Below are 18,990 nucleotides of genomic sequence, written 5' to 3'. Positions count from 1 at the left end.
ACCGTAGCAGCCCAGAAGGCCTAACCTTGAAATCGAATCGTCGTGTTGTACATTTTCAGCACATCTTCCACAGCATTGTACTCACCGACTTTAACATCCTTCTTATCTGCAAGAAACATCATTCCAGGGCAGAATGGAAAAGGGAACAGTGTCAATGGAGTGTCATAAAAGGACTGCAAAGAACATGAAGCTCGTACGAACAGCTTTTATCGGGTTATGTGACGATATTAAATATGAGGGGGGGGGTTCTCTTGCGTCATTGAGAATTTTATACCCCTTGTTTAACCATTTAATGCCCATATTGTATTGATTAATAACAGCTGATCTGGGGATATAGCAGTATGCACCTTCCCACCATCCAAGTGGTCGAAGCAGGAGAAAGAGGAGCCTTCAAGTCGCCACCGACTTCGGTCAACACCTTACCTCATCTTACCTTACCTTGTTTTGGTAATCACCTAAAAATGTGTTACAATTATGCAAAACAATTCAAGCATAAAATAGAGAAAAATAATTTCTTTCTTGTCATATTTCTGACTAATTACTCGATTATCTACACAATCATTATCAGTGCATGGTATGACCTACATTTCTCTCAGATCATTTCTCTGCCACTTCATCACATTTATAGGAACTTTTTACTGACACCATAGCTCGATGCCAGAGTGATAACAACTGACCTGTCTTTTTTACTTTCTTAAGTTGGACTCGATATGCAAAGAACGACCTAAAAATGTCAAATTTCTACAAAACATCTATAGCCCTTCCGTTAACCCCCCACGGGCCCTCACAAGAACATTCAAGTTACATTGCTGGCCACCTTCTGGGGGGCAACTCAACCGTCAAGGACCTGGAAGATAAGCCAAGGCACACACATGAAATATACCTTCATTCTCACATTGGAAGGTGTATTACAGCGATTCAGGTAATTGTTTCCCTTGATAAAAGATAATTTACATATTACGTATGCACAAACGGTGGAACATTTCCACCAACCCCTCACTCCAAACACCCCCTACACATCCCTTCTCCTTACTCCCATCACTTCCCCCATCCTTCCTTTTTACAACTTGATTTTCTCACATTTATCCCTCCTCTTCTTCCCATGCAAAATAGGTAGATGGTCTCCAAACTCTCAACAAAAACAACAAGCTTCAAATGTAAAACAAATCATACTTAGGATCTGATTAAGTCTGTTTTCGAGTGTAAGCCTTCCTCATCCTTTCTTTATTCCGGGGCAAATTAATGATGTACACGACTCGATATAAAGTGGAATGAGTAAATTGTGCACTAACCTTGGACCTGTCTAATGTGACCTGAACTAAACTAATCTCATTCATGGAATGGTTATTGTGGTTGTGGAGCAAGAAAGTGTCTTCATGAAGCAAGGAGTGAAACGCAATACCTTCATCACGGAAGGAAAGCATTGAATTCAGCCAGGTTAGCTGGCCAATGGTGTGTTTTTTGGTTCACGAGTGCCAGCCAGAGTGACCACTATATTCGTTATGTCTGTGTGTCTGTCTGTCTGTCTGTGTGTCTGTCTGTCCAGAGCATAACTCCGTGGACTTTGATCCGATCTTGATGAAACTTGGTTATGTGTTCGATATCGATGTCTGGTTGTGTTTTCCTGGATGAAGGCGTGCTACGCCTATTGTGGGTGGAGCCACGCCCAGAAAATAGCCATTTTTAGGGGGTAGTCGGATTAAAAATCTATCTTCTCCGAGGGAATTGACTGAATGGAATGGGTTCTTCGGTATTTGAATAGCAAAATGAATTATCTAAAACTTGTCGTTGTCCGATTTTTGATTTTCATCCCAAGGTCAAGGTCACAAGGTCAAAACTTTAAAAAATTGCCAATTTTGACATAAAAATCATACGACCGCCCAAACTTTGAGAGCTAGGATGACAATATTTTTTATGCATAATCTTGAGGTCATTCCCCACATAAAGTCTTCAAACCATTTTGCTCTATCTCGAACACCTTGCCCGTGGCGCCCCCTTCAAGTTTGTTTTTACGCTGATTTCATCAAAGTATGGATAATCCGAGGGGTGCGAAATGCCATATAGCCTATATGACGTTATATTGTTCCTGGAATGTTCCAGAGGAAGTTTTGCACTAAAGGTCATAATCCTTGACCTTTGACCTTTAAAGGCCATAAAGGTCAAATTTTCAAAGTTGTGGGAATCGAACCGGTTTTCGACCTTCTTCGACAAACTAACTCCAATAAGCTATAGCACGTATCCTGTTTCCTTATTTTAATGTCCACAACATTGTTTTGTGACCTTTAAAGGTTATGCAAAGGTCAAATTTTGAAAGTTGTTCAACGAAACCGGGTTTTCGACATTTTGCAGCTAATAACCTGTCACCCATACCACATCATGTTGATCATTTTTATAACTTGGTCAAACATTATCACATTGTCTCATCCTTGACTTCTGAAACAATCTACAACGTCAAATACCGCTCATGAACCATTGTCGTCTTCAGACTTGTTTATTGTATTATTATCATTATTATTATTTTTAAAGATACCATGGGATTGCACAAAATAATCACAAAAAAGGTACCATCGAAATAACAGGTGGTTGGGATCACCATCAAAACATCTGGCAGGTGGTTGGTTGGGAATAAAAAGTACCATGAAAAATAAAATAAGATGGTTTATATCTAAAATACAACATGGGATCACGAGTGCAATGTACCATTTGAAAATGGTGATGCATGCTTGCTAATGAAACTGTAACAGAGAACGATTGTAGTTGGGCACAATTCTGCAAGGAATCAAACCTGTGATCAGACAGCTCGAATTTGAGCACACTATGGCTGAGACATCCCGTCAGTAAATCCTTCCCTGTTAGAACTGCTACCGTACGCTGGATTCCGAAAGTTTAGCTCTGTAAAAGTATTCCAGAAGTAGTCCCGCAGACAACCCTTATTGACCACCCCGTTGAACCTTGATGTAAATTGCAAAACTGGAGGTTCTTGGAAGTATTATGACAGGCAATTTGTGTCGAACTACAGTCTTCAAGTATATAATTAAATTTAAATAAAATAAAGACTATAAAAGTCGAATAAATAAATTAACTCTGCCCAAGTGCTGAGGTGTGTTCAGTTAATCAAGCAGCTAGCTAGCGCTTGCCAAGCATGCCGTTCCTTATCAACGGTTTTGAATGGAGCACATGTTCGAGTTAAGTGCCCAAGCCACTTGGTGAGTGCTCTCCGAGGAACTTTGTAACTGAACACACCCTTGCAAAACGAGGTTCTTGGTAGTATGATGAAGGCGAGTTGTGTGGAAGTATGATGAAATAAAGGTTAAAGTCGTTTAAAAGTATATAAATGAAAAAATTCCAGGTCTTTCCACCATGTTACTCAGTGAACCACCCTATCGAACCACCCTATCGAACACGTCACGTTAGTTATTCTTACCTTTTATTTATGTCCTTAACAATACCCTTATAATCAGTAAGTTTCCTGCTTGCAATGATTTTCAACTTTGTTTGACTGTCAGACAAGCAGACAGAGTAAAAGTATAACTCCTCTCTGCGCAAGCGTGGTCGGGATGAATTCTGAACCAATAAAGGCCTACAGTAAAATAGCACACTTGACTTTCTATTCATGTTCGGATTCGTGTTCAAAATATAACATTTGATTCTAATAAGTTCTTCCTCAATCATAAACTGATAAGACGGATGAATGCATGGACAGACGGATGTGAACCAACTGCTTAACCCCATCAGCAGCAACAGCAGCAGCAGCAGCAGCAGCAGCAGTCCTTCTTCTTCATCAAAATCTCTTCCATTTCATTTCCACAAAGCTTGTTTCCTAAAACCCCTTCACTCCTCAACACTTCGTTCATCCAGCCTCCTCTTGTACCGACACCCCATTTTCCTCTGTGCCTTCAACGAAAAACATTTTACCACCGCACCCAGTGAAGTCTGTCACCGTTTATCCAGTTTGGGAATCCTGAGACATCCACTTTGCAGAGGTGATGTGCACACGACAATCAATTCCCCTTCACGTCAATTCATGGTATCAAACCCCTCCATGTTGGAACCATCCCCACCCATGTTTCCCCCCCTTGACCCACCCTGCCTCTGGTTCCCCCTCATCCCACCCCCTCTGGGCTCCCCCCACATCATCCTCATGGTTTCTATGCACCCTTCCTCCTCTCAATTTCTCTGCCCTACCCCTACTCCTCCTAGCTTCTGCTGTTGCCATGTTGTATCGTATGCTGCCAGACTTTTCCAGTCCCAAGCCACAATGCACGTCCTTTCTTCTATGTTTAGCAATCAAAGATAGAGGGTTTCACTTGGAGAGCAAACAAGCTCCATAAGGACTCTGAATGATGGTCTTCCCCAAGGGTCTGTATTCGCTCCAATCCTCTTCGACATGGAAGTAAGTGACATGCCTTGTACCACCTCCAGAAAGTTTCCCCACACAGATGATCTTGTCCTTGCTCCCCAAGCAATCAACCTTCAAAATCAACCTTTAGCAGTACCCTGTCCCAGGATGTAAAGGTAATGGAGCAACACTAAGAACACTGGAGCCTCCACGACAACCCAACTAAGTTGACAGTTACCACTTTCCATCTCAACAACCGACTGCCTAACAGCAAACTCTGGGTTTCCTTTTGTAGAAAAAAAAAAGTTTCCTCAAGAACAAACCGTTCCCCAAGTACCGACAAGTTACCTTTGATCGCAGCATCATGTTCCCTGAACACCTAAAACGAGTCTCAGAAAGGATCAAGACCAGGATAAACATCATCCGGAAACTAGCGGGCACCAGCTGGGGATCAAGTGCATGCATTCTTTGCACTGCTAGATTTGCTCGTGTACTCTGCAGTGGAATACTGTTCTCCTGTTTGGGCAGAGAGCAGCTAACACAAAACACATGGACACTGTCCCGAAAATACTGATGTGGATAATCAGCGGTACTCTGACATCAACACCCATACAGTGGCTCCCAGTCCTGTAGAACATTACAACCCCAGATGTGCACCAGAAGGCAAGAATGCTGAGAGTTTGATCACATCAAAGCCAAACCAGAACTTCCAATCCACGAAGACCTGCAGAATCTGCCAAATTTGTGACACAAGTCACGGAAACCTTTCTGGGGCTCTGCAAATGTTTTGAGTGATGTGGGGTTTAACACAAAGGACAAATAATGCAATCTCTGGACAAACAACAACATTGCTAACAAAGATCTAGTGAGTTATCCAACAGATGAGCCCCCAGGTTTCAACCTCCACTGGAAACAGTGCCCTGCGCTAAACAGGATCCGTACTCTCCATGCAAGGACATCACACCACCTCTACAAATGGAATTTCAAAGACAGCCCAGCATGTGACTGTGGTCACTCAGATCAGACTCTCCATCACATTGTGAATGAGTGTTGTCTGCAGACATTTGATGAAGGATTTAGGGCAATCCATCTAACAACAGACAGTTCTGTGACTTGGCTGTCCAACTTAAACTTCGATCTGTGAGATGTAATTTGTCCTATGCAAGATTAGATTAGGTGTGCTTGTGAAGGTCAACGTCTATCGAGCCATTCTCAGAAAACAGCCACACCGCCGGCGAGTCTGGCAGTTCACTCAGGCAAATTGTCAGGGACTGCAAGCAGTCATCGCACGTAAGGACTGGTCTCCCATATCTGTATCCTTGAGATGAACAGCCTGTAAATTCTTCCACAGAAACCTGCTCTCTCTTATGCACATATTCATCCCATCTCATCTTCAGTTATCATACCCATATTCCCACCCATGGTATCCTGAATCTTGTGGTGAAGCAGTTGCCTTAAAACAACTTGCATTCTCCTCCTGGAAATGAAATCTGAGCCGAGGCAATCACAGATCGTTACACAAAACCCGCAGCAAGTGTGTGTCCACTATCAGAAGAGCCAGAAAACAACTTCTGTCCACCCTCAAGATTGAACTTTCAAACTTGTCTCCCTCCAAAATCTGGTGGTGCCTTGTTAAATCTGCCATCTGCCTCTTGAATGTAGTCCCCTTCCATCCCTTCCCTCACCTCTAATGGCAACACAGCTGACTCAGCTCGTGAGAGGGCTGAATGCCTCAATTCTGTGTTTGCTTCCAAATTTTGTGTCCCCAACCCCTCGCTCTCTGTACTCAACCTTCCCAGTTGCACCCAACTGCTCCTGGACTCTGTCTTTTGCACTCAAGAAGGTGGGGAAGTTTCTGGCAAACATCGACTCTGATTCCGCAAATGGACTGGATGGCATCAGCTCATATATCCTAAAAACCTGCTCTGCTGCTCATGTACATCCGATCTCTGCCCTTTTCACCCTATCATTTGCACGAGGTCATCTTCCCTCTGCTTGGAAATCAGCTAACATCACTGCATTACATAACAAGGTACAAAAACAGATCCCCTTTAACTACAGACCTAGCAGCTTACTTTAAAGCATAAGCAAAGTCATGGAATCCACCATCACAGCTGACATAAAACCATTCCTTTTCTCCAATGACTTCATCTCAGATCATCAATTCGGATTCAGACCAGGTAACTCCACCTTTAGATGCTGCTTCTACACTCCGAACAATGGATAGAAGCCCTCAATATCAGACACGAGATTAAGGCCATCTCTCCAGACATATCTCAAGCTTTCGATACAGTCTGGCATCCCATGTTGCTCTGCAAACTCTCTGCAAATGGCATCTAAGGCCAAGTCCACAAATGACTGCCTGACTTCCTCCACTCTCGTAGCCAATGTGTGGTTCTCACTAGAAACCTTTCATCCCCTCTCCCTATCAAGGGTGGAGTGCCACAAGGCAGTGTTATGGACTCATGTTATTCCTCATTTTCATCAATGATCTCTCTGACTCTCTGGAAAATACTCTTTATCTCTTTGCTGATGACTTCACCATTTGCAGTGGCATCCCTCATCCTTCAGATACAGTAGATAATGAAATTAGACACAGGTGGAGGCCATTCGGCCCATCATGCCTGCACCAAATCAATCAACACTAGACCAAAAAACAAAATTCGTATGTTTTGTTTTTTCCAGGGTCAGGGGCATGGTCGAAAATGGTTCTTGGGTTAAAAAAAAAAAAACACAGAACATCAACCACACACCATCCCTTGATGAGACTCCCACCAACAGCACTCCATACACATGCACACAATCACCCATCAATACTCAAGCTACCTAAAAGTCCTGCCAATATCCCCATACCCGTCTATCTCCATACCTTCCAGGTACCTATCTAATTATAATTTAAACATATCTACTGTTTCTGCTGTCACTACCTCTGCAGGGAGACCATTCCATGCATTAACTACTCTCTGAGTCAAAGTCCCCTGCCTTACTCTCTGTCTTAACTCTCCTCTTCTTTACTCTCAGGCTATGGCCCCTGGTGCTATCACTGTCTACTCTGCTGAATAATGCTTCTGCACTTATGTATATGCCCTTCATTATCTTCAACATCTTCATCATATCACTTCATAACCGCCTCCTTTCTAGTGTGTAAAGTCCTGTCTCCTTCAGCTGCTCCTCATAGCTGAGTCGAGCTCGGCCTGGAATCAATCTAGTAGCCCTGTGCTGAACCTTCTCTATGACATCTATGTCCTTCCTAAGTTGTGGTAACCAAAGCTGCACACAATATTCTAGATGTGGCCCTCACTAAATTCCTGTACAATGTTAACACCACCTCTTTTGATTTATAAATGACCCCCCACCGAATACAACCTAAACCCCTCTTTGCTTTACCTAAAGCTGCCTGGCACTGTGCTGCCTCCTTACCTCCCATATCTATTACCACCCCCAGATCCTTCTCCTGTGTGACACGCTCCAAAATTACCCCTTACATCCTGTAATCTCTATTTTCATTGGTCTTCCCCATCCCCAACACCTTACACTTGTTCAGGTTAAATTACATCTGATAATCTTTTGCCAATCTATGCAAGTATCAATACTTTCCTGAAACTGCTCACCACCCAGTCTGCTATCCACCTTACCTCCAAGACAGACAGGCAATAGCCTCTTCCCCCGATGAGTCGATTCAGACCTTGACAAAATCACAAACTGATCAAAAACTTGGAATACATCTTTCAATAATGACAAATCTCACACTCTCACTATCTCTCTCGAAAAGAACCGTGTGGCAAACCCTCCTATCTATTTTATTAACAACTATTTCAAAGAAGTTCAGTCACTCAAACTCTTTGGTTTCATTCTTAGCCCTGATTTTTCTTTTGTGAACCGCATTTAAGTCAGCCATCAACTGGGCATCCTCCATTGTGCAAAGTCCTTCCTTGGTGCACCTGAACTCATATCCACCTAAAAGGCCTTCATCCGCAGCTTCATGAATTACTCCATTAAGCCAATTCTCAAGAAACTCCCAAAATCCAGAATTACTGTTCACCTCGACTCATTTTTCCTCTTTTTCCCACCTGCAGAACCAATTTCAACATTCTCTTCAAATTCATGTTTCCTTCCAACTCTTCAAGACAGCTGTTCACCTCCATTTCAGATCAACAGCCATCCAAAACCATGATCTTTTCTACACCTGTTAAACTATACCACCCCCCCTCCCCAAATTTTGCTTCTGTATCCATCTGTCCACCCCCTGATTTTCCCCTACCCCTCATGCTTACCCCCACATATCCCTTGTTTGTCCGTCTCCGTTTATCTCGTCTCTTGGCCCTGATGTTGGCATTTCCCCATTCTCTTTCTGTTGTTACTTTTGTTGTGTTGCGTCCTGATTCATTCCATGTTCTAGCTTTCTACGAACCTTGACTGTATAAAAAAGGGAGATGAATGAAATCCTATAAACAAGAACATGAACATCGAAACCTTTTCTTCTTTTTGTAATTGCCTTACGTTGGATAGCTCGTGGTCCTTCTCAGTGGTGCATTTGTCCATTCTTTCTTTGACCAATGTTTTTAATTAATCTAAAAGTATGCTGATGAAGGAAAACATACTTCTTTTACTTGTAATATATGCACTAAACTCCTTCATGAACTTGAGATCATTGTCGACGAACATCACACAATGAAGATGTCATGTATCCACGTTTGCTTGCCTCTGTCTTTAACAGCACTTCGAAAAAAAATCTCTAATATACCTGGCGCACGAGAGGCGCTTCCTTGTGGTTTGTTAGTGAGAGTACCAAGAGTGTTCGTTGTAAAGATAGGTGCTGTAGCTTTCTTCTTCGAACAGATGCAATTCATATGTCAGACAATATTCTGAAAATTTTAAGCTGGAGAACATGTTCATTGGCAAATCACTATAGAGAACGCTTTCCCATTGTGAAAACATATTTAAAAATCTGTTTCCAATAATGCAAATCAGTACAAATGGAATAGGGGGGCATGGGTATTTTTTGATAGGGCTTAAATATGTTTGCAGGAATTCTGGATTTTCATGTACATCGTGACCAAAAGGAAAAAGTAGAACACGGTGTATCTCCAGATTTAAATCAAAAGATTCTCATGAAAGATCAATACTTTAAAAAACGTGGCACCTAGCCAATACTCAATGGACTGGTAACCACCTGACCTCGCCAACCTGGCATGTGATGGAATCACGAGAGCGTTTTTTTTCCAATGAGTTGGAATAGCACAAGGCAGTGTTCGGAAGGATCATCAATCGATCATACAATTCAAGAACATCCAGGAAGGTTTCCGGTCACTATACTTTGGTAATCCGCCGTTGGTTTGCGCTGCATGGTAACACCACAACAATCAAGGATAGCACAGATTAATGCCACAGTGGTGACCACGACACCCGTCAACTCTCACGTTTTTGCAACTTTCTGTTGAAAGTCACGTTCTCACGTTCTTGCTATAAATTCTCACACTTTTTGTTTTTTATTTCGGCACCAAAAAATATTTCCAACATTATTGCATTGCGACTGGTTTAACTGATGTCATAGCCTTGAATGCCGACTTAAATCCGATTGCTTCGCATAGTTCTGCATTTCCTATATGAGAGATGGAGTATGATTGGTCAATTATCAAACGACCGTCCTGATCCCATGAAATGTCTTGTTACTGGGGGTTCATTTTCACGACCTCACTCGATTAATTTTACTTTCTCACTCTTTTTCGTAATTTGGGGTTGACAGGTCTGGGCCACACGTTTCCCCCGTAAAGTATCGAAGGGGAAGTTTTGAGAATAACCTGGACGTTTCCGAAGCTTCTGGAAGTGCCTGAAAACAGGAAAACTATGACAATCAAGAAATTATTTAAAAATAGGTGGGAGAGAAATATCGGGCTGGGTTTGGTTGAAGGAAATAGGTAATTTTTTTTCACTTCACCTTCTGAATAATTTGGTTTCAACAGCAGTCCTCTCTGCTACTCTTCCTTGTTTCAATCTCCAGTCATTGCCTATTCATTGACAAACCTTATCCGAACCTCTCTTCCAAGTGAAAACTTCCTGCTATTTTGTGTGTTCATTATTTTTTGACTTGTGAAAGCTGGCTCCACATTTTACCCAGTCTCATTCCTTCCTCCTCCAAAGCTGTGAGTGCTTGTGTGCCACCAAATAGGCTTCTTCATCTACTTCTGATCTCTTTCACCGCACCAGACCACACTAAGCATACTATCTGGCATGCAATCATCTGCCTAATCCCAGTGTTGCCCCGTCACATATATGCTGGTTTCTCCTATGTCAGTTTGTAATCCATATTTCCTTACTGTGAGCTCTTTTCTCTTGTAAACATTGCACTGTCAATCGCAATGATTGACTTCAAACAGAATAAAGTAGCTCAATGAAAATAAATAAATAAATGAATGAATAAACAAACAAACATAAACCTTGCACGCAGGCAGATGCTTGCACAGACTGTTTAATGGGATAGCATTTCTTCATGTTTCAAAGTAGATTTCACAGCTCAATAGAAAGTGTGAAAAACATTGTCAGATTTTTCACTGCGTGATCTTCATTCCCTCTCAGCCACCAAAGTATAATGAATACTTGGTTTGTAACCATGTGTTATATTTATATACATGTAGGTGGTGGGACAGATTTAGTTTGGAAGTTAATGGTGGGTTTGCCACTTATCATTCCTGAATACAATGTGGAATAAGTTGCTTCACATCAAATTTTTGTACTTTCCACTTCACAGATTTTGATAAGTTTTGCTTTCTCCTGTACATAGGCCTTCAACCAATATCATTGTTATGTGGGTCTGTTGAGGGGGGAACCGTAGCTATTACGTGATAATAATAGTATGGACCATGTGCTCAAACAGGTTAGATTCACACCTGTACTAAGGACACATCAGAGTTAGGTCATATGTAATATGTGCACTGAGGAGGCAGTGACCGTCCATCATGGGGCAGCTTAGCATAAGGACATGCCATGTGAAAACCCCTGTTTTGAGGCGAGGCCAGGTGGAGGACTTGAGGTAAAGTGAAAAAGAACATATAAAAGTGCTGCGTGCGCAGCTTTGGAGAATCCCCCCCCCCCCACCCATGAGCAGAGGACGCGCACCCGGCGATGTATTGAGAGCGCACACAAAGGATCATGCACCGGGCTGTATAGTGAGCTGGCGAGGGTCCTGTAATGGGGGTGGAGTGCTTTTGTGGGTGGGCCAATTTCCAGACCAGCCACGTGTGCTTGAAGGTGGGCCACAACGGCTTAAAATCCACGTCCGCACATGCGCAAGATAGATATATCATCTTTCTCTTCTGGAAGCTTGGAGAGAAGCTTTGCCTGTGAGTTCTGCCCAGACTCTGCTCATCAGTGCAAGGGATGCCAGATTCCAGCCGACTCTTCAGTATGCACTGGACCATCCCTGAGGTGTCGGCGTGGCAAGGAGATGCCAATTCCTTCCCAATTAATTTGCTCAAGTCCTCGCTTGCCCGCTTTATCGTGCTAGTCAGTGTTGTTGGAGCCATAAATGGTTATAGCTTCATTTGTATCACAAGTATGCGCGCTCCCTTATTTGTTTGTCTTTTTGAATGCAAGGTCTGTCCATTTATGTATTATTAGCATCTCGTCTTCACCCACGTATTTCTTTAAATAAAGCATTTTAATTATAAGGAACATGCTCCCAACTTCTTACCACCAGCGCGCTCGGACCAACCACCAGTTTTGGAACGTGTCTGAACGGCCTTTGAGGAATATTAAATTGTAATTGGTATTCCCGCTATTAGAGCATGTAAAGACTGGCAAATTCTGTCCATTCACAGTAGCTTGCAGGATTGTTCGCCCATCTTGGACCTCTGGCACTGAGGGTCTGCGTTAACCGGACCCCCTGACATGACATTAATACATGTGGAATATTCAAGAGTCTACAAAAGACATGCTCACAATAGTCTGCCTATGGTGAGCATCTCATTTTCAGAATGGACTAAAAGTCCTTCTTGAGCATTGTGTTGTGGAAATGCCTTCTAGGGGGTAACTTTGCATCATATTGTGATAGTTATTTCCCATATTGAATGTTTTAGAATAAGCGTGAGATACTTGGTGATATCAAATGCACGTTGTTTTATTTGTTGAAAGAGTGTCCATGCGTGTGTGTATGTTTGAAACCGGCATCACGTCTTACCATTTTTTAATGTTCCTCCCATTGGAATCTGTCTTTTATGTGCCTTTTTACATCCGTTAGGCCATCTGGCGGGAAAGTTGAGCTGAGTTTAGGCGGGAAAGCTACCATCAAATAAAATGTTCTAAAGTGCAGGACGAAGGAGCACGGTCATGTTCGTCTCACCCCCAAATTAAGCTGTGGACGAAGAGCGGCCAAGCGGGGAGGGGCAAAGTGCATCACAGCTGGAGGTTGGGGCTGACATTATAAAAGGACATGTTGTAGATGGCGTGGGGCTTGTTGCACACGGAGCTGAATGGTGAAATTGCGTGCGAATTGCATCGGGGTCTCCCCAAAGTGAGCCTTTGCTGATACAGCCGGACAGCCACGTCCCCGTGCAGCAGGATGTACCCACTCTCCCCTTGAGCGACATCCGGTCTGCAGCCAGGGACTCTTCGTGCAAGGTCGTGTAATTCTTGGGACTCACTGCGTTGTGCCGGACACGGCCTCTGGTATTCCTGTCTTGTGAAAATCTATCAATCTATCTGCTGAGGAGTGAATGGGACCTTAAGGATTAGGATAATTAAGGATCACCATTTGCTCATTGGCTTGGGGAGTGTATATAGGTGGAGGGTTATTTTAATAATTACTGTTTTGCTTCCATAGTGTATTTCTGCCCAGTATGTTTAAATATAGCATATATAAAATAATTTGGTTTCTAGGTGATTAGAGTGTCTCTGATCGCGAATGAGTTGAAAACTTCCATTGAAGGAAGGATTGGGTTTGGGTGAATAGCGCCCAGGACAACACTGCACTGGCTTCCTGGAATTTCACTTGGTTGTTAATTTGTGGAAACAAACGCATTGCACCGATCAGCGTGACGTATTGACTGATTTGTTTGTTCCATTGGAAGTAGGTATTGTGGCAAACAGGCCCATGATCCAGCTTGGAACAACTGAATCGGTTGACTGTCGCAACTGCTTTGACGTTGGGATTTGGACCGGGCAAATGGGCCAACCTGACAACTGCAACAATATTTCCAATTTTAACCCCCTTTCCCTTAATGCTATTTCGAGTACTATGGCATTTATAAACTCATTAATGTAAGACTATATATATGTAAATGAAAATGCTACAGTTGGGGAGAGATTTGGTGAGGATAGATTCTTTGCTTACCCTGAAACTGCATGAATTCGAAAGTTCCCAGGCGCTCCCCATTTCGAAACAAAACCTGCCCCTGAAACAGGACAAAAGCAAACGTAAGGTCGAGAACAATGATATAATTGTAAGTGATCTTTGCAATGAATACTGACTTTATGCAGAATAACAGAAGGGATGATAAGCCTGTAGTTCCAAGAGAACTTGTAAAAATAAAATCTTACTGTCACACCAAGGAAGTCAGTCTTGTTCATGATTTCCAGGCACCTGGTGCGCAATACATTTGTATGATCTGCTCGGTGAGAGACATCCCAAAGCTGTGGCTCCATCTCATCCAAAACGCGGCGTAGAGTCCATGCCAGAACCCACACACCATCGTACGCATACCCATGGAACTTGCTGTAGGGAGCGCCAGATTTTTTACGGTTGCGCTCGTAGTTCTTCTTATATTCCTCTGGTGTCTACAGAAAAGATGAACGGATCTACATTGACATGTCAGGATGACTGCGTCCTTGCCTTAAATTTCAAAATCTTAGTCCTAAGCCTTCCCAGATCATGTACTTATAAGTTCGTGGTCAATAACATTTAGATTTAAAATCATTAATTTAAATTTTAAAAAGGCTATGCAACTGTTGAGCCAAAAGAGCATTTTTAAAGTGTGTGTGTGCGTGTGCGTGCGTGCGTGCGTGCGTGCGTGTGTGTGTCCTCCATAACTCCAAAACCATAAAACCTCCAAACATGCATATATGTATATATTTATACAAATATATATTTATACAAATATATATTTATACAAATATATAAATATATATATATATATATATATATATATATATATATATATATATATATATATATATATATACATATATATATATACATATATATATATACATGGTGTCCATAAAGTCTCTTTATAATTTATAATTTATATCGTCTTGATGTGCTTCGTGCAACTAATGTTGCCCATATAGAAGTGTATTAAATGAGGCAAAAAAACTTCAATATCTACTCCTCATTTTGTCATAATTTCCACAGGTTTATCTATTCAATTGCTTTTGTAATGAATTTTAAATTGTAAAGAGACTTTATGGACGATATATATATATATATATATATATATATATATATATATATATATATATATATATATATATATATATATATATATATATATATATATATACACACCACTGTGACCATTCCTCATTTTCAGAAATGCCAAGGTGAGCCAATGAAAAAAGCCAAGAATTCACAAGGTTTCGAAAAGCGATGATAATAGAAAACCTATATGCCAAGAAAACCTATTAGTGGGGCAACTTAGCTAAATATAGCATAACAATTGTGCATTTTGTGAGGAAAGCACCAAATTTGGCACACGAGTAGCCTATCATATTGTTGCGAATTCGCGCCCGCCGGCGTGCGAGCGGCCACGTAACTCGAATCGCGGCACGTCGCCCACCGGACGGACAATTCCGTCGTGACCCTCTCGGACTAACGCCAGGAACTAGTCACGGGTGGGCCTTTCGGCCTCACCACGATCGTGCCAATCGGCAACCTGCATGGGATAGGGTTGTTCGCCAAATTCGACCTACCTAAGTACCCACACGGAGGGTAGACCGGGCGATCGCACCTCGCCGCAGGTCGACTCCGGACACGGGCTACTTTAAGCGACCCGTTCCGTACTATCGGGATAACCGAGCGGCGTTATCGTCAACCTCGACGGTTCCGATTAATTATCGGGCGTATTTAGCCCACTACCAACCCTTTACGTGAAGTAAGATGGAGATTCAATTAAAGAAAAGACGAAGCGAAACGGGAAAAACAGTTCAACAAGAGGCACATTTATTTCGCGGCACACGGAAAGCACACATATACAATTTCAACAATTATGCACCAAAAGCAATTGCATCAAAAGAAACACAACAATGCAGATCTACTACCGACTACGCGAGCACACGGCAACACTTACACAGTTTTACTTTACAGACGGCGCCGACAACACATATACTCAAACGCAAAAGAAAAGGGCCACCCTCAACGACAAGGGGCAGACAGGGCCTGCGGGCGCGAGACCGGGTGGAGCCTACCCATCTTGTGATGAGCCGCAAATGTGGCGGCGGTGCCCCGACTCCGCGCTCCTCCGCGGGTTTCGTTGGCACTGCTTGGAATGGGGTGGGAACGGGACCCCCTTTCCGCACTATCTCAGCGCGGGGGGGGGGGAAGGGGGGAATTGTTGATGCTCTGGGGAAAGAGGATAGCTGGCTTGCTTGGGTCCCGCGACGAGCAACTCCACTGCGACCTCGACCGCGCTCCCGGCTTCCCCTCTCTGCAGCTCCCCGACAGACTCCGAACCCCGACAGACTGACTCTCCTCCAGACCCGTCTTGACTGCTGGTGCCACACTCCGCCGCCGCCACATCTCTCCAACTCGCCCGAGGCCAAAACTCCGCCGCTGCCACACTTCTCCAACTCGCCCGAGCCCAAAACTACTGTCCCGCTGCCACACCTCTCCAACTCGCCCGAGCCCAAAACTGACTGAATTCGCCCTGCGCTCGGCGCTTTATAGTACGGCAGGAGAACCCATATGCAAATTTCCCGATCAGGATGAGCTCGGGGGCGGAGCCACGCTCGCCCATTGGACGGAGGAAAAGTGGGCGTGAACCTCCCCTGATCCTCGAATTTGCATATATCGATTCTACTCCGACACGCCTGGAGGCGGGGCCAAATCGCCCCGCGCTTGCTGATAGGACGGATCAGAAGTGGGCGTGTATCATTCCTGATCCGACTTCTCCTCGGAAAGGCCGCACTTTGTACCCGTGGCTCGGCGCGCGCCCTGTACGAGTCCAGGACAGCCTGACGCTCGGCGCCCACAAGCGGCGCGGGAACGGCCGCAGAAGGAGAGGCGAAGGTGGTGGAGGGCCTAAAGTGGCGGTGATGGCCATGGCGACGCTTGGAATGGCGGTGATGCGATGTTTACGGGAGCGAGCCGTGACGGTAAAGGTCGTGGCTGTTGGCGTTGTTGTTGTTGTGAAGCGGCGTTGCGGTTGGTGGTTGTTGTGTGATGGCGGTTGAGACGTGGTTGGTTCAAAATAAAGATAGAACAGAAAAACGGCTATCTTAAAGGGTCGCAGCTCGAATGAATCACATTTATTCCCTCTAAACAACGGGTTTGGGGCTAACTACACATGTACTTACAGAGATATCTCACCTATGGGACCTGAATGGTGGTTTGCGAATTTCCTCAACCACAACAATATTATGAACAGATTTGGATATTGGGCTATCTCAAATTCAGCCGCTGATGGCTGTGGCAGCCATTTTTCAAAATGGCTGCCAGTGGTTGCTGTTATGACACATATCTGCTTTACTGGAGAGGAATGCAGGTTGATAGTGAAAGTTTATTTACTAATAAAGGTCCAATAATGGTCAAAGAAAGTAACAATTTGATTTGGTTGAGAAAAAAAAGTTAAAGTGGACTAATTAGTCTTATTAAGACAGATTCTGAATGAAAACCAATGATAAACATTCATAGCACTATTGGCTTGGCACATGGTAGTAGAAGTGGTTTGCGTGCATATTGACCCCAGAATCGCGCACGGTTGAGTTGCCAGCCTACACTTGTTGACTCGATTCATTGTTATTTTGTTCTGTGCCCATAGAGTTCTCTATGCTATCCCATTGTTAACCGTAGTTCATCAAGTTGAGTTTGGTTTGCGGGGTGCAGTTTGGTCATAGGATTATCTCAGTCACGGATTATCGGGTTACGAGGTTCTGCAAGTATTTCCGTTCTGCCTTCGCGGCGCCAGTTCCAGTTTGCTACTGAGTGAGGAAGTTCTCTCTTCGTACCGGCGTGTTGGCGGGATATCTTTACCATGATAACTCCTTAGTTTTTGGGTTATCTTCGTTCAATTGATGGCAATGCCAAACCATTTGTAAGTAGTTTTCCATTCTAGTTTCCATTTTCATGGCTAAGCTAATTTGTTTTGGTCAATTTGTTGAGTAACCCTTCCGTTTCTGAAATTTGTTGAGTTTCTGAAACTGCGTTTTTATTGACTCTTACAGTCAATCGCAACACATCTCAGCACATCGGCTCGAAGTAACCTAAATATGGATGAATTCGGTCATATTGGGAATGAAGCCATGTAACTCAGATGATGGGTGTGAATTGTCTATGTGCCGTCACCAGCGTCTGTAGAAAATTTTACAAGTGGCAATAGTATTTATGACTATGGGCTAGGAGAAAACCGGTTTAATTCATAACTAATTTATCCTACATTGTGTCATTGCAGATCCTGATGGTGGTGGTTGCTGGTGAACAGAAGATACCTAGTGTAACATTGAACAACTTGACCATGTCCAAGAGCTTCCAATTAGTTGGCCTTGAGCGTCCTGTCCCATCAACATCAACGCACCCAACTCAGACTAACTGGAAGCTGTGTATTATTTGCCAAGAGGACAAAGCAGAGTCTCTGACATGTCCTTCACAGTCCAAGCAAAAAGACTCTGGGAGTGGGTGCAGTTCACTCACAGCCAATTTGATAAGATTCAGTGAGCTTGGACAACTTCCAGGAACACTTCAGTTGGAAAGACTCAACGAAGGGTATGGCATTGAAGCGGCCATGGTTGCAAACAATGCTTTGTACCATCAAACATGCAAGCTCAAATATAACAATACAAAATTGCAAAGGGCAGAAAAGCGAACACTCATGACAGAAGGAGAGATCCATGACGTACCAGATGCGTGCAAACACACCAGATTTCATTCAAGATCATCCAGTACAGAGAAGGCCCAAGAAGCCCAGTGTTTCTTCTGCAGACAACCTGCAGGAACCGATGGTGTTCACGAAGTTGCAACATTTCAAATGGACAGTCAACGTCATGACCCTTGTCAGCGTCATAGAAGAGCTTGGCAACCCCTTTGAGGAAGAGAGCATGGATCTGGTTGTCCTTGACACAAAGGAAATTGCAGGTCCTGCTGCAGTTGAGAATGTCAGGAATGTGAAGAAGATTGGCCAAGAGTAGTTCCAGGCTTTCACCAGAGAATGCCTGGTGGAAAGGGCCAAGCCAATTGATGATGCAATTCGTCGGAACAAGCTGAAGGTGTTTAGCAATTCCACTCCGAGAAGTGTGAGCAAAGGATAACAGCAGCTGGCCTCTCTCAGGAACGACGTGGCACTTTTCTCACGGCTCTGCATCGGTTGCCAGACGAGGGATGGAAACCTTGAAGAGTTCTTTCGTCATGAGAATCAAGCGTGTCCTCCAGCTCTCTCCGATGGAGAAAGTCTCCGTCGAGGTATGAAGAGTGATCTCCTCAAATGCTTTGAAGAGTTCTCCAATGC

At 43.6% G+C, this 18,990-nt stretch overlaps 1 protein-coding gene across 6 annotated transcripts in view; it reads right to left on the bottom strand.

The window, feature by feature from the left end:
* GABBR2 (gamma-aminobutyric acid type B receptor subunit 2) overlaps positions 1-18,990 on the bottom strand; it is a 565,977-nt gene that overhangs the window by 269,667 nt on the left and 277,320 nt on the right. For 5 of the 6 annotated variants that reach the window (XM_085850809.1, XM_085850813.1, XM_085850812.1 and 2 more), the window contains 3 exons: positions 13,874-14,110; positions 13,668-13,728; positions 26-106 (listed from right to left, as the gene is read on the bottom strand). In XM_085850809.1, coding sequence (XP_085706935.1) covers positions 26-106; positions 13,668-13,728; positions 13,874-14,110 — 379 coding nt within the window. The remainder of the gene's footprint in view (positions 1-25; positions 107-13,667; positions 13,729-13,873; positions 14,111-18,990) is intronic. The other variant, XM_085850810.1, reaches the window with a different exon arrangement.

The sequence above is a fragment of the Eptatretus burgeri genome, chromosome 13 (genome assembly GCF_056783735.1).
Source record: "Eptatretus burgeri isolate ZD-2024b chromosome 13, Ebu_testis_v1, whole genome shotgun sequence".
NCBI classification, from domain to species: domain Eukaryota; kingdom Metazoa; phylum Chordata; class Myxini; order Myxiniformes; family Myxinidae; genus Eptatretus; species Eptatretus burgeri.
Note: the sequence above shows the minus strand (reverse complement) of the source record. Positions and strands in the feature narration are given on the sequence as shown.